This window comes from Asparagus officinalis, chromosome 5 (assembly GCF_001876935.1).
Source record: "Asparagus officinalis chromosome 5, Aspof.V1, whole genome shotgun sequence".
NCBI classification, from domain to species: domain Eukaryota; kingdom Viridiplantae; phylum Streptophyta; class Magnoliopsida; order Asparagales; family Asparagaceae; genus Asparagus; species Asparagus officinalis.
Window position 1 is genome coordinate 17,891,195 of NC_033798.1, and position 17,439 is coordinate 17,908,633.

Genomic DNA, 17,439 nt, shown 5'->3' on the forward strand with positions numbered 1-17,439 from the left:
TATACTTTCGATATTCATTTCCCTTCATGCATATATCCTTTTTGTAAATTGTTTATCATCATCAAAAAGGGGGAGATTGTTGGCCTTCTTGTTTTGATGATGTTTAATAAACAATTTACATCTAATGTTATTTGTCTAGTGTTTATGTTTTTGTATTTATTCTAGGCAAACAACGAGTTGGAGGATGGATGGAATCGAGCATTCACGATCATATCATATGGAGGTTGACGGAATTGTGGAGTGAAGCCTACGCAATTCAAAGTTAAAGATCAAGTTCAAGCTTCATCCGCAAGTGTACCAAGTCAAGCTTATTGAAGATCAAAATCAAGATTGCTTGGGTAACTTTTAGTTTAGGTGTTATATTATGTGTGTTGGTACTTTAAGCTCAATATCATATACACACACATTTTATTGGTTTCCTTGTATATATATGTAGTCATATATATATACAACACAAGATTTGGTTTTCATGTTTACAAATATGGAATTACATATTTCATAGTTATTATTGTGATTTGGTTTAACTACTTAGATATGAAACAAATATATTTTCATATACATACTCATATGTTTTATTTTCTATTGTATTTGTGAAAATATTGTATTCTCAGTTTATGGACTTAATAACAATCATATACATCTTTTATTAAGTCTACATAATCATTTTGTAAAGTTTCAAAACATGATTTAGCCAAAATGTTAAAATTCATATGTTTACATTTTCATGTTTTGGCCTATTTTGTAAAGTTTCAAAACATAGTTTAGCCAAAATATTAAAATTCATATGTTTACATTTTCATGTTTTGGCCTATTTTGTAAAATAATGTTTTGGCCTATTTTAATAACAATCATATACATCATTGTGGCATGTTTATTATCATATCTACAATCATTCTTCAAAATTTTACATTTTTTGGAATTTATTTGATATTTTTAAACAGTGTTTTAAAATCAGAAAACTGTTCAAAACTGTAAAATTTCATATATAAGTTCACGGTCGACCTCCATTGTCGACCGCGCCTAAGTCATTTCCATAGTAGGCAGCAGAAACTTTCGCGGTCGACCGCCACGGTCGACCGTCGAGCTGAATTCCTCGCGGTCGACCGTCGAACTCTCAGGAAGTTTTTCCTGTTTTTTGTTGCTCATGGTCGACTGCCACGGTCGACCGCCGTATACTCCAACGGCTATTTTGTACAGAATCCGATTTTGGATTCTGTGGGTTTTTTTGGTCTTTTGTTTGGGGTTCTTGGCTGAGCTTTTGGGAGGCTATAAATACCCCATTGATCTCAGTTCTCAACCCAACCCAAAGAATAGTTTTAAAAGAAGTTTAAAAGAGTTTTGTAAACGGTTTTAGTTGGGTTTAAAGTTTGTTTGGTTTGTGAAGATTGTTTTACAAGTGGAGAAGATCATCTACATTGTTTGAGCTTCCTTTTAATCCATCTCTCCATCTTGGTTTTCAGAGAAGAATTCCTAAACTCTATTTCTAGCTATTTATTGTTTTATTCATAATTTCTATATGCTAGATTTTATTTGAGTTTAGTTGTTTTGATTTTCTCATTGCTTACACACACAACCATTGAGCTTATTGTATTTACATTCATAGTATAATTTGGGTTATGGGGAGTTGTAACAATTGAGAGTGAGCTTTCATTGTGTTCTCATCCATATTAGAGAACAATCATTTATTGTATTTATGCTTATTGTGAGACACACTTTGTAATACACTTGTACACCGAGAGGAGTGTGTGGTGAGAGTCGGGGATCATCCCAAGAGGAGTGATGTCGGTTGACGAACCTAGGGAGAGGTTATAACCGAGCACTTGAGGGAGACACGGCTAGGTCCAATACTTGTGAGGGTGTAGAGTGGGTTTGCAAGAGTGTGAGTTGTAGAGTTTTCGGTTAGCTAGAAAACCAAGTGTGTAGAAGTTCCGGCTTCCAAATCGGATTATGATAGTAGATTTCTTTCGGGAGTGGGCAGCGAAGACGTAGGACGGAAGGTCCGAACTCCGTGATCATATTGCTTGTTTAAGTTTGGCTTAGCACACTTATAAAGACGTAGGACGGAAGGTCCGAACTCCGTGATCATATTGCTTGTTTAAGTTTGGCTTAGCACACTTATATTTGTTCATCTTTATAGCCTTTCTCTCCTTGTTTAAGTTTGGCTTAGCACACTTATATTTGTTCATCTTTATAGCCTTTCTCTCATTGTTTATTTCACCCACTATATCTTTTTTTTATGTTACCCTTGTGTTTGCATATCCTTACATATATCATATAATATACCTCTTTGCTAGGATATATCACCTTGTGTATATTGCATATTCTTGCACTTAACTCTTTGTATATCTATCTTGCAAGAATATATTTGTTAATTAGTTTTAATTTGTATAAAATCGGATTATATTAGCATAAGACCCTAATCACCCCCCCCCCCTCTAGGGTCTAACTGTAGGCAACTTGCTGAATCACGTTAAAATTGTTATCTTGCTGTGGTATTGTGTTTGGCTTATTGGTTGTGATTTATCTCTTGGAATGTTCATGTCGCTTTGAGGCTTCCTCCGCGCACAACAATTGGTATCAGAGCTCCAGGTTGGATTTAGGAGCTTGTTCGAAGGATTCGCTGTTGGATTCTTATTTGAAAAGCTAGATTGACAACATGGATGAAACAAGCACATCGGGATCGTCTCTTATGAAAACGATACATAGTTTGAACATCAATAACATGAAGATCGATGTTTCGAAGTTTGATGGAAAGATCAATTTTGGTTTGTGGAGGTGCTAGGTGATGGATGCGTTGGACGCTCAAAACTTGGAAGAGACTCTTGAGTTGCAAGAGAAACCTGCTGATATGGAAGAAAAGGTATGGAAGAAGATGAATAGTAGGGCGTGTGGAGTTTTCGGTCATGGTTGACGCCGGATCTTATTTATGATGTGATGAACAAGACGTCAGCGAAGAAGATGTGGGAAACACTCAATGAAAAGTATCTTACTAAGAGCATTGAGAATGAGCTTCACTTGAAGAAGAGGTTTTACCAGTTCAAGATAAAGAGGAGAGTTTCCATCAGGGAGCATGCTAACAACTTCACGAAGCTACTTTCAGACATGGCCAATGAAGATAACATGGTTGAGGATGAAGACAATGTGATGCTACTTTTGTATTCATTGCCTAAGGATGATTATGGTGCATTTGTTCTCACTATGATTAATGGAAGAACTACTGTTAGCTACAAGAATGTGACCTCAGCGTTAGTGAATTATGAGTTGAGGAAGAGTGTTGATGAGTCCTCCGAGAAGGCATCGGGAGATGCATTAGTAGTTCAAGGCCGTGGTTCAAACCAAAGTAGGAGATCACAGTCTAGAGGTGCACATCATGAGATTCATAGGAATCAGTGTGCTTTTTGTAAAGAGGATAGACATTAAAAAGCTGAATGCCCAAAAATAGATCGACCTGAGAAGAATAAGGGGAAAGTTGTACAAGCTTCAGAGTGAATGTTGCCAAGACTAGTGGTAACAATTCAGATTCAGATTCTTCAGGCTATTCGTTATCCGCACTACCATCAGTTTGTGATGCCGACTCTACGGAGTGGATGTTGGATTCGGGTGCTTCTTACCACTTTTGTCTTAGGAGGGATTTGTTCTCCAGCTTTCAGGAGTTGGAAAGAGAGGATGCCGTGCTCATGGCTAATGGACATGCATGCTCTATTGGTGGTATTGATACTGTTCGAATTAGGATGAGTGAAGGAATGATGCGAGAGTTGGATGATGTAAGGTTTGTTCCATAATTATAGATGAACATCATTTTACTTGGAGCTTTGGAGACAGCAGGCTATAAGGTGACCTTGGTAGACGCACGCTTGAAGGTCATATTGGGGTCTATGATTGTGATGAAGGGCGTCAGAAGGAGCAATTTGTATTAATTTATCGGAAGTACGGCGATTGATAGGGAGCTGACGACTTTATCAAATTTGACTAGATCGTGACGTTGTTTGATGTTGGGTTATTTGATTGGTAATATCGTGCATAGGTTGTTGAGGAGTGTTTTGACCTGCAGTTTGAAGTCCTGTGAACCCATTGGTATGAGCAAGAAGACCAATGTAGAGTTTGGCACTTCTATCCATCATTCGAGGGGTCTTCTGAGGGGTGTTCATTCAGGCATTCGAGAGCCTTCCAAGGGAGTATCATTGGGAGGTAATAGGTATGTGGTTTCCGTAGTTGGGGATTGTTCTAGGCATTAGTGAGTTTCAACCAAGTCTAGTTGGTGTGAAGTCCTAGAAGCCCACAACAAATGGAGGAAGTGTGTTGGCAAAAGTGTAACCCAACGTTCTATTTATGGTAGGGGTTCTTTCTTGCGTTTACACCGAGCTCAAGGCAATTGGAGACACTTCACTGGTGTGGAAACTTTGGGGCGACGTGATGAGATGGCAGATTTAGGGAGCTGTTCCTTTCTAAAGGAGGATAGACATTTGATGTCGAGCATTGGCATTGGTGTGCGGGCTACGACATGTTTGGGCTATCTTATGCATAGGTTGTCGACTGCTGTTTGTAGAGATTTTGGATCTGGTAGAGCTGTTTCAGATTTTGGGTTGCGTCGGATGTTTGGCTACCCAGCACTTGGTCACATAGTGGATGTGAGATTTGATCTGATAGCATATTTGGGATTCAGAGGCGTGTTTGATTATCAGGTATTGGTTTCTGACTTTGTTCTGAGTAGGTATGTCACGTTTGACTCTCGGCAGGTAGAGAATGGTGATCAGATCATTAGGACATCTCAGCGGGTGGAGAGTGATGCTACTCCATATTAGATGGAGATTACTCTACATACTTCAGATCATACTACATCGTTTGGGATTTTAGCTGATCTGACACAGATTGGGAATTATGTTGATTTGGATGTAGATGATAGGTTGATCGATTCGAGTGTAGCTGATAGATGGAGTTTGGATATGGCTATTGGTTCATCTCAGGTGGAGATGTTTGGATTGTTTCAGTTTAGGGCCATTAGAGGTGCTATTAGTCATAGACTTGATCGTGATGTTGGATAAGGGTTGCAAACTATTCTAATGGATTGAGGTCTTTGGATGCCATTTGGGTGAACTACGTTCGGCTTGATTCCTTAGGTAAGAGGATACGTAGGCAGTCTTTTCGATGCACCCGATTTTAATTTCGATCAGAGAGATCGTTTCAGCTTTAGTTTGGATCCCGGACTTGTTGTGAATTGAGTCTGTTATCGTAGGATGTTTCCACAACGTCCTGGACGCAACAAGTAGGACTATTGGATGATTTGGTGTTGGCTCAGTTTTTTGATAGAAACATTCGCCGAGGTGGAGAATTAAAGAATTGACGAACGCGACGAGAGAATTGTAGGAAATTAAGCAGGAGAATTCAGCCAGGCAGACTGGCGATCGACCGCGAGTCAGCGGCGGTCGATCGCGCCAATCCTGTAGGTGATTTTGCTCTCGGGATGAGATTCGGTCAACCGTCGTGATTGACCGTGGGTTTCCTGTAATCGATTTAAGTCTCTGTCGTTTGGTTCGGTCGACCATCATGGTCGACTGTGATGGTCGACCACAGACTATTTTGGATTGGGCTTTAGGTTTTCAACCCGTTTTGTTTTGAGTTAGTATATAACTCTTATCCTGATTAGTTAGGGTTAAGCAATGACGTTTTTGAGCAGTTTTTTGAGAGGATTGCTGTATCCAACTGTGGGAGATTTGTGAGAGATCTAGAGTTTTGTTTTAGGATATGATCAGTGAGATTTGTAACTCTATTTGCATTCTCTTGATTTCTAATAGTAAGAACTCCCCTCTCCTTGCCCCGTAGACATAGGCAACTTGTCGAACCACGTTAAACTCGTTGTCTTGTTGTGATATTGTGTTTAGCTTATTGGTTGTGATTTATCTCTTGGATTGTTCGTGTCGCTTCGAGGCTTCCGCCGCGCACAACAAGATCCCATCAATATTTGAGACAACATAAGAAAACTTGTTCTTTCTTGAGAAATACATTGACAAATTTACACAAATACAGGGATCAACTCCAATTTCAGCAGCAACACAAAAATGAAGAAATATAGTAAATTAAATAAAGAAAATTCTTACCTTTTTTCCCCTGAAAAATTTACAACGTTCAATCTTTTTGAATCATATGAATTTTTTGACATGGAATAAACAAAAAACAAAGACGTCCCATTTTCAATGGAAATTTTTTCAATTTTCCAATTAAATAACAAATGAAAGAGCTACCCTTAAAAGAATTTACACATATAAAACTCACTTAAATAGAAAATCTAAGGAATTTGACCTTGAGATTTAGCGAGAGGAATAGAGAGCAACATAGAGAGAATCAGCAGGCTATTGAATTAAATTAAGTCGGGTCGGGTCGGGTTGAAATATTTTCAAACCACCCATTCTTCGCTTACTATAAAATCCCAAAGTCTCCTACTCCTCTCCAATCTCAGCCTCCAGCCTCCAGCCGTCGCGGCTCCAGCCCTACTTCTTTAGAGAGCCGTCGCCGCTCCAGTCCTAAGTCTGAGGGCTGCGATCCAACCCCACACTCAGACCCCCCAACTCCAACTCCAGTCTTGGTCGCGGGCTTCCAAGTCTCCAACTCTAGTCGTCGCGGACCTCGCGAGTAGTTAAGGTGATTTTTAGCCTTTAAAGCTTCAAAATAGAGGAGACAAGGCTTAGATACTTAATTAAATTATTTTTTCTCTTCTATTTCTAATTATTTTTCGTCAGCTCAAAAAAAAAAAATCTTTATCCTGGGTAAATTTGGTATGTTGAATTGGTTTTACGATTATCATTAATTCTTACGGATTCTTGTTTCCTTGCATTAACCAAATCTAATGCATGAGACACAGATACAACGAGATACAGGTACAATGATTATTTTCATTAATTAAAAAGACACTTCAATTTTGAAATGATTTGATGTTTTTAGGTTTTTCGATATTATTCTCGAATCTTCGAAATTGCTCATACAGCTCGCAAAGTGTTCTTGCAAAAATTGGTCCCATAATTACCCTTCAGGTTAGTACCCCTCCCCAAATCCCAAATGCCCATGTTTTCACTTAAGTTTGAATTTTTTGGTATTTAGGAGATTGCAAGACCCCTCGAGATTTGACATTTGAGTCAAATCTCTGGAGAGATTGGTATGTATAAACTATTGAAGATTTGAGGGACTACTATCTAAACCTTATTCTTTTTTAAAATGTGATTTAAATTCATGATTGAACTTGATATTTTTACAATTATAATGTATAAATTTGTAGTTTGAATGTTTGATTAAGGAAACAGGTTGGGTAGTTCAATATGACGGATATCAAAACATGCCACGTAGTTTAATTCACTACGTAATAGTACTATGTGCGTGTGTTATGTGCATGACAAAAATATTATTATTTAGTATAATTAACTTCTTTACACAAAATAATTAACTTTTAACATAATTTGTAACTTTAAAATAAGAAGAAAAATACAAAAGTGACATGTCATCTATAATTAGAGGGTCTCAATTTTACTTAATATATATCTCATAATAAACTTTAACTTGCCTCCAAAGAAATTAACCGAAATACAACCAATCATTAATTTTTGGAGAAAGATTCTCAATTTTGACGAAAAGATATATTTTGAATCAATTAATAATGACTCTGGTCGAAACGATATGATACCCCTCGAGACCTAAAAGCAATTAAACTGTTCCTAGCTCTCCCGCTCAAGACATTGATCCCAGGCTTATTTTGCGCCAAATCTCTCTCTCTCTCTCTCTCTCTCTCTCTCTCTCTCATATTTCTTATATACAATAAAAGAGAAATCGGGGATCAAGTTTTTGATACTCAGAGTTCAATTAAGGTACATTTCCCTTTCTTTTTCTTTAATGATTTTGCTTCTAGGTTTAATCTGATAGATAATTTAGTTCCTCCTTTCCTAAAGATTTCTCTTTTATGTAATGTAATTGCGTTATTTTTGCCTTTATCGATTAACAAAATGACTTCTTTTCCTTCGAACTAGGGTTTCCATTTGCGGAATTATAAGTTGGGCGCTTTTTGTTTGCCCTAATTTGAGTAAAAGATTGAATAGTTCATAAATATTTCAACTTTAAACCCTAAAATTACGGTTTATGCTTGTTTTCTGATCACATAGACTGCGGGGTTTTTCTTTTCTTTTCTTTAATGTGAATAAAATATCAAATAGTTCAAGAAGTTTTTGGGGCCTAAAAGGCTAGAAATTGGCTTTTTTGCTTTCCAATTAGGATTTTCTGTTTTGGGTTGCTGGAACTTATATTTGGGGGCTTTCCATTTTGTAATGTGAACAAGATATCAAATAATTCACAAATATCTAAACCTTGAAGGCTATTGTACTTGTTGTTGAATTAGAAGACTGATACATATTATCCGGACTTTTTTTTCTTCTCAGGAAACAAGAAAAAAGGAATTTTTTTAACGTCAATCTATTGCCTGACCTTTATATATTAGCTCTCTAGCTTAATATCTATACTATCCAGTCTTCAATTGTTGTTAGTTCTATGCGGTACATTGCTCATTCCTCATATTGGAACTTTGTAATTTTCAGAATTGTAATTTTCAGAATTATTCCGTTTATCAGGTCGAAATGGGTCGCTATAAATCGAAGGTTCAACTCAGTTTGATCAAAGACCAGAACCAACGAAAGATTACATGCCAAAAAAGAAAGGCAGGATTAAAGAAGAAGGCCTATGAGTTATCCACCCTCTGCGACATTCCGGTCCTCGCATTATTCTTTGATCCAAGCACCGGAGAGGTCGACTCATGGCCCGAAAATGCTCAAGAAGCAAGAGAGATCATGGAGAGGTACATGAGCTCTAGCAAGAAATCCCGAGAGGAGAGCACATTCAGCCCTCCAAGCTTCAATAAAGCTCAAACCTGCGAGCTGCAATCTGATCTCAAGAATGCCCGCCTAGCAAAGCTCCAGAGGTTGGAAGCTAAGATCAAATCTGTTGACGAGAGGATTCAGCTGCTTGAGAAAGGGCATATTATGGCTGAGGGAAGCTCTGAACTAGGGAACAGTACATACCGGCAAGACTCGATGCAAGAGAGTGTCAGGTGTGATTCTCCTTGTGAAGTGATGATGCTTGGCCAATCTGATGTTGATAAGGGCACTGGCATTCCAAATATCGATTTAGTCAACAACAGGATCGAGTTTGTTGAGAATGGCAGTAACAATTATGTTGTTTCGAATGAAAGTTTGGAGAAAGAGAGAACTGCATTCTGGCAAGATTTGTTGATGGAAGATAGTATGCCAGAGTACAGTTTTGGAGCTTTTCTAGACTTTGAACTGGACAGCTTCACTGTGAATCTGCAGGTGGGAAATTGTGATGGAGGAGCCCATTACATTAATTTTGCCAAATTTGATCATTTGGGTGTGGAGCTTATGCAGGATTATCCTCTGTCCAGTGATTTTTATGCTCCGGAGGAACTCCCATTGTTTTACTGAACAGAGCCATTCGTAGAAGGAGATGGGCTATATTGGTTCAGCTTCGGGTATGGAAGGAGCAATTTTGTTTGTATAGATTATTTTTTTATAGATGTTTACCATGGTTTGTTTATTGCACCAATTCAGCTGTAACAAATGCAGCAATTTTGTACTGGGGAGGAGTATAATTTATGTAAAGAATTATAATTACAATTCTAACCTTTATGCAATTGAAAAATGGTATTATTAATAAGTTCCGATTTTGTTAATCCTATTACTGGTGTCGGTAGGTTATTGTTCTGCTTCTTCTATTACTAAGAAAATTGCTTATTTTTTCAGTTTCCCGTTGTTTGAAGCCTATTACTGTGATTAATGCTGCATTTTTAGCATTTCTTTGCGTACATATATTTATTAGGCTATGGCTCATCGTATGTGGCTAAGTTCTAAATTTTGCATAATGTCACAGGAAATGGAAATATTATTTTCACTTTCTCCTGTTGTCAATAAATTGGTGCTGTTGCTGATGCTTGTGTAATTAAATGATTCCTTCATTTTGATTTATCCTATGTCTTGGCTTTTGTCTTTATGTGAAGTATTTAAGTACATTTTATTATATGTATTAGCATTTTGCTTGTAGACTCCACTGCTTTACCAGCACAGTCTAACCTCGGAATCACAAATTGGGAGCAAGAGCCTGTGTAAGGATAATATTTAGCATTTAAAGTCTCGTAAATGACAGACATTTGTTTGTATAGATTCGTTTTTATAGATGTTTACCATGGTTTGTTTATTGAACTAATTCAGCAGTTATAAATGCAGCAATTTTGTACCTGGCACCAGTGTAATCTATGTAAATAGCTATAATTACAGCGATAACATTTATGCAATTGACAATAATGTTGTTCCTGTTGCTGGATTTGGTGTTGGTGTGTAATTGTTCTGCTTCATCTATTGGTAAGAAAACTGCTCAGTTTTACAGTCTCCTGAACTGTGTTTTGAAGTCTACTACTTGATTAATGCTGCATTTTCAGCATTTTTTTTGTTTGTATGTATTTACCAGGCTATTGACATGAGCTATCAAATTCATTCAGTTTATGGCTTGCAACAATTTAGTACCAGGGAACTGGGCAACAACATATGTAGCTTTTAACTTCTAAATTTTGTACGTCAATGTGATGGGGAATTTCCTTGGAAGTAGAATATAAAATTCCCAAGTTCACAAGAACACTCTATGTAAATAAATCTCTGCTACACCTAAAACTCAAAAGTCCCTCCTCAATTTATTTCTTTTGCTTTTCCACTTGTCCTCTCAGTCGCCACCAATGAGTTTGGAGGAGAATAACCAGTCATTGGAGAGGACTTAACAACAACATTAACCAGTAGAAACAAACAGAAAGCATACTTGACTAACATCGTCATAAGGAGAGGACTTAACAACAACATTAACCAGTAGAAACAAACAGAAAGCATACTTGACTAACATCGTCATAATATTTTCTGCTGGCAAAAATTATTTCACATAGAAACAAACAGAAAGCATACTTGACTAACATCGTCATAATATTTTCTGCTGGCAAAAATTATTTCACACGGTAGTAATATGCATAATCTACGATAAAGATCTCTTTACAGAAATTACCTCGTTTCCAGGTACAAAATTCATGCGTTTATATAGTTGAATTGTTACAATAATGCTCCATACTAAACATTACAGAAATCTGAAATAAAATTGACGCATGCCTTGCTAGCTACAGTGCGTCCCATCTGAGCCATTATCTCTGCTTAGAAAAACCACGGTGCTTCTTCCTTCAACATCGCCTGAGCATCAAAACATGGTTATTTGAAATCCTACTTGAATTCTCAGGTGAAATCATCGTGAATATCTGCTGTCCATCACCACTGATCGAAGGATGATTCTGTGTGAGACCGAGACCCGGATCACCAAATTTACTGTAATTAGACTCTCCATCGGCGTTTCCAATCAAAAAATTGCTATCAGAAAACCCAATCGAATTCTCAGGTGGATTCATCACGAATGTATTGAATCCATCAGCACCGGCCAATGGATGATTCTGCATTAAACTGAAACTCAAATCGCCAAAATTAATGTAATTTGCTCCTCCTTCAGCGTTTCCCATCAGAGACTGGTATCAGAAACCCCAATCGAATTTTCAGGTTGATTCACGGTGCTGTTCAAGGGGAGATTTTGCATTAAATCAAGACCCAAATCGCCATACTCCCCAAAATTACTGTAACTATCATATAGATTCAATGCAAATGTATTCTGTCCCCTGTCCATCAAAGTTCCATTGTAGTACTCTGCAATGCTACCACTAAAAATCTTAAGAGGATAATCTTGTTGCCTCCAGCTCGCCTGCAACAAATCTTGCCAAAATGCAACCCTCTCTCTTTTCTTGTCGTCAAAACCCTGAACCCTCTCATTCACAGAACTACTCTTAGAATCTAACAGTTGTAGATCCTCAACCCGTTCATTCTTGAGCTCAGATTCCATCTTCCGTACACCATCCTTTAAGAATCTTGGCAAGTCAAAGCAGTTAATTTCTTTGGTTTTTTCCATCAGCTTTAAGGTGTATCACCATGGTATCTGTCATTTCTTGAGAATTGAAAGAGTCGATTTCTCCGGTGCTTGGATCCATGCATATTGCAAGGACCGGGATGTTGCAGAGAGTGGATAGCTCGTGGGCTCTCTTCTTCAATCCTTGCTTTATTTTCTGGTGTGTATTGCTTCTTTGAGACTGGTCTTTGATCAAATTGAGTTTAACTTTCCCTCGACCCATTTTGATCTGATCAATAAAAAGATTATAGAAATTAATATTTATTGAAGAAACACTTGGAAGAATCAAGTGTTAGCCTTTTTGTTTTGATGATGATTTACAAACACCATTATTGGTGCTAATTTTTTATTGAGCTATATTGTAGATTACAATTCGTTAGCACCATTGATGGAGGAGTGGATGGAATATGAGCTACAATGACGATATCTAAGGAGGTGGAGGCAAAGTGATGAAGTAAAGCTTTCAAAGAGCACTATATACATGAGAAGCTTCATCAACATAGAAGCAAATATCAAGACTCAAGCCATGTACTTATATGTGAGGGATATTTGCTATTTTATTTTCTCTCTAGTACTTAATGTAGGCAAGTAGTTTGTTGATTACATTTGAAGCTATTGGGATAACACACTTACATATTTTCAATACTCATATTTTGACATTTTTGCTAAAATAATGATTTTCACAAATACGAGGACATTTTTGCAAAATTCCTTTTCAAATAAGTTTGTTATTATGTTTATAAACTATTTCCAAAGTTTCATATTTTTTGGAATTTATTTACTATTTTTAAAAGATATTTGAAACTCATTTTCAAAAATCAATACTGGCTAAAAAATCGTTATTAGTCGACTGATGCTAGAGATCAATTGACTGATGAAACCCGCCAGAATCTTAAAAAGTTTCTATTTATTATTTACTGACCAGTCGACTAATGACCTTATCAGTCGATTGATTAACTAGTCAGTCGACTGATGAGCTGGAAATTGCCTGAAACGGTCAGCTCATCAGTCGACTGATGAAACCTGTCAGTCGACTGATAAGCCTTCCAACGGCTAGTTTTATACAGTTTTAAAAATCTCGATTTTTTAGGGATTTTGTATGTTTCTTTGGGGCTTGGCTGTCATCTTCACTTCTTATAAATACCCACCAACCCCATTAACTTCAGTAACCAGTAAGCATTAAAAAATATCTTGAGTTTGTGTTTATTGTTTAAAAGAGCTTCAACTTTCATTTGTTTTCACACTTTCAAATCTCACATCCCAAGCTTCACTTGCAATCTCTTCCTCTTGCCATAGGGCTGCTATAAGAGAGGGTTTTTCTTTTATTTGTAACTATTGTAAGCTTGATCTCGTGGAGATCTACTGTGTGGTTGTGAGATCTTAGTGGAGATCGTTGTGTAGAGAAGTTCCGGCTTCCAAACCGGATGTGTTAGTGGATTTCTCCTCAATATAGTAGGGAGCGGGGATGTAGGTCAAAGGACCAAACCTCGTAAACATATCGTGTGTCATCAATTAGCTAACTATTTCTATTCTCTACTCTCTTTTATTGTTATTGCACTTCATATTTGTTTGTGGTTTATTAAAAAAAATATTTTAATTGTATATTCATTATCCATAAACCCTATTCACCCTCCTCTAGGACCTTTCAATTAGTATCAGAGCAAGGTCTCTACTATTTGTTAGGCTTAAACCCCTTAGAGAAAAGATCTAAATGGATGCTTTAATGAATATGCATATGTTAGAAGGACAATCCACCACTAGGCCACCTATTTTTACCGGTAGCAACTTTGCCTATTGGAAAGTTAGGATGATGATTTATTTACAATGCATTGACCTTGATATCCTAGTCATTGTGGAGAAAAAATATGTCAAGAAGCCTAGTAATGAAATGACCGAGCGTGAAAGGAACTTAGCTAACCTTAATATTAAGGCTATGAATGCACTAATTTGTGGTCTTATCCCTAATGAATATAAGAGAGTTTTTACGTGTGCAACCGCACACAAAATTTGGGAGAAATTATGCATCACTCATGAAGGAACCCCCAAGTAAAGGAGTCCAAGATTAGTGGACTCGTGCATGATTATGAACCTTTTAAAATGCTTCCAAATGAATCTATCGATTCTATGTTTTCTCGGTTCACTAACATCATAAATAAATTACATGGTCTTGATAAGGACTTGGAGAATCAAGAGATGAATTATAAAATTCTTCGCTCTTTGACGCCGGCTTGGGAACCTAAAGCCACGGCTATCGAAGAAGCTCATGACCTCTAAACTCTCACTCTTGATGGACTTATTGGCAAGCTCAAGGTCCATGAAAAGAAGATCAAGGAGAAGGAAGAAGCAACCCCAAAAGCAACTGAGGAGCCACCCCAAAATTCAAAGTCTATTATGCTTAAGGGAGCAATTGATGATTGATCCTTCTCGGATAGTGAAGTTGATATCTCTAGAGAAGTGGCACACCTCTCTATAAGAATATCAAGATAATCAAAATGAATAAAAATTTTAAAAATCAATCTAACAATAAATTTCCTTCTCGTATAGGTAAATGCTTCGAATGCAACGAACTGAGACACCTAGTCAAGGATTGTCCCAAGCTTAAGGAGAAGTATTTGAAGTACAAGAAGAAGAAGGCTATGTATGCCGGTTGGGATGAATCCGAACCAAGCGATTTGGATAGTAATGATGAGGGCGTCAAGATTGTTCTTCATGATCCAAACATTTGCTTCATGGCTCATGAAGATGAGGTACAATCCAAAACTAAAAGTGAATCTCTTTATATGCAATGTGAACTAGAAGCGACTTTAGAAGAATTAAATTTTGAATTTAAAAGATTAGCAAAAGAATATTCTTCATTCAAAAAATTACATATTTCTTGTGACTTTAAGTTTGAGCAACTACAATCCTCTCTTGCTCTAAAAGATGAAATGATAGGAGATCTAGACTTTGAAAACAAACAATTAAGATCTAAAATTGAGAGATTAGAGATTAAAAAATAATAGAATTAAATCTAATCATGCTTACTCTAGTCATCATCATATTGATAGAAAATAGTATCATAAATCTCATGCTCCTACATATAAGAAAAATTTCTTGTGCACATATTACATGAAATATGGTCATATTTCTACTCATTGTAGGAATAACAATAACATTGATCATTATGAGTTAATATGGATACCCAAGGGTACCAAAAATACTAACATTCAAGGACCCAAAGTTTGGGTACCTAAAGGCTCTACAACTTCTTCATATGTAGGGAACGTCTCGCACAAGACATAAGGAGTTATGGTACCTTGATAGTGGTCGCTCACGTCACATAACGGGTAATAATAAATTATTTGTAACCCTATCAAGGATTGAATGGGGGCAATGTTTCCTTTGATGGTGGTGAGAAATGTAAAATTGTAGGTATTGGTAATATTGGTAAGATATATTTTCCTATAATTGAGGATGTTTGTTTTGTTAAAGGACTAAATCATAATCTTCTTAGCATTTGTCAATTAAGTGACAAAGGCTTTGACATTTCCTTTAAACCGGATAAATATATTATTAGTATGAATGATAAAATCATTTTGTTACTTTTAGAAAATCTAATGTTTATATTTTTTAGATGAATGACCTAATAGATTAAGATGTAAAGTGCTTTGCCGCGGTGGATGAGGATCCTTGGATTTGGCACAAGAGACTTGGACATGCTAATATGGAGTTAATATCTAAGCTATGCATGAAGAACTGAATAATTTTTAAAGAAATAATGTTTGGAAATTAGTTCCTAGACCAAATAATATTTCTATTATTATAACTAAATGGGTTTTTAGAAATAAGTTTGATGAGTTTGGCATAGTTACTAATAATAAATCTCGTTTAGTTACCCAATGATACAATCAAGAGGAGGGCATAGACTATGATAAAAATTTTGCACAGGTTGCAAGATTGGTATCCATTAGGATGTTTTTGGCCTTTGTTAGTTTCAAAATTTTTAAATTGTTTTAAATAGATGTCAAAAGTGCTTTCTTAAATAGTTTTATAGAAGAAGAGGTTTATGTTGAACAACCCCCGGCTTCATTGATTCTTCTTTTTCAAATCATGTATACCGGGTTCAAAAAGCTTTACATGGGTTAAAACAAACTCCTAGAGCTTGGTATGCTCATCTCTCAAGTTTTCTCATTGAACATGATTTTACAAAAGGAACAATTGATAATACTCTTTTTGTTAGAAAACGGAAAAAAGATTTCATTTTAGTTCAAATTTATGTGGATGATATTATTTTTGGTGCCACTAATGAATCTTTGTGCAAGAACTTTTCTAAAGTAATGTAAGATCAATTTGAGATGAGAATGATGGGAGAGCTCATCTTCTTTCTCGGTCTCCAAGTTAAACAATCCAATGATGGCATATTCATATCTCAAAGCAAATACGTTAGGGAGTTGGTGAAAAAATTCGGGATAGAAAGCTCCAAACATGCCCCAATTCCAATGAGCACTACCATCAAGTTGGATGCGGATGATAGTGGTAAAAAGGTAGACCAAAATCTATATCGAGGTATGATAGGTAGTCTTCTATCTCTCACCGCTAGTAGGTCGGATATCATGTTTAGTGTTTGTGCATATGCATGTTTTCAAGCTTCTCCTAAAAAGTCTCATTTGATTGTAGTTAAAAGAATTATCAAATATATTAATGGTACCATAGAACTTGGTTTATTTTACCCTAAAAATACTGTTGGCCTTCTTGTTTTGATGATGTTTAACAAATAATTTACTTCTAATGTTGTTTCTCTAGTGTTTGTATTTTCGTACTTATTCTACGCAAACAACGAGTTGGAGGATGGATGGATTGCGCCAAAACGATCATATCCAATGGAGGTTGGAGAAATTGTGGAGTGAAGCCTACGCAATTCAAGTTCAAGATCCAAGTTCAAGCTTCATCCGCAAAGTATACCAAGTCAAGCATATTGAAGACCAATCAAGCTTGGGTAATTTAGTTTAGGTTTTATATTATGTGTGTTAAGTACCTTAAGCTCAATATAATATACACACACATTTTATTGGTTTCCTTGTATATATATGTAGTCATATATATATACAACACAAGTTTTGGTTTTTATGTTTGTAAATATGAAATTCCATATTTCATATTTATTATTGTGATTTGGTTTATCTACTTAGATATGAAACAAATATATTTTCATATACATACTCATATGTTTCATTTTCTATTGTATTTGTAAAAATATTATATTCTTAGTTTTTGGACTTAACAATAATCATATACATATTTCATTAAGTCTACATAATTATTTTGTAAAGTTTTAAAAGTTGGTTTAGGTCAAAACATCAAACTCATGTGTTTACATTTTCATGTTTTGGACTATTTTATAAAATAATGATATTTTTCATTTGGGAAGTCCTTTTT

The 17,439-nt window shown here is 36.2% G+C and overlaps 1 protein-coding gene across 1 annotated transcript; it reads left to right on the plus strand.

Moving 5' to 3' along the window:
• On the plus strand, positions 7,793 to 9,543 carry LOC109843613 (MADS-box transcription factor 14-like). Its single transcript, XM_020412561.1, has 2 exons — positions 7,793 to 7,850; positions 8,604 to 9,543. The coding sequence occupies exon 2, from the start codon at positions 8,610 to 8,612 to the stop codon at positions 9,468 to 9,470; it is 861 nt and encodes a 286-aa protein (XP_020268150.1). The 5' UTR covers positions 7,793 to 7,850; positions 8,604 to 8,609; the 3' UTR covers positions 9,471 to 9,543.

Excerpts from the sequence above, each read along its gene's own strand:
- LOC109843613 (XM_020412561.1), top strand. The coding sequence starts at position 8,610 with ATGGGTCGCTATAAATCGAAGGTTCAACTCAGTTTGATCAAAGACCAG.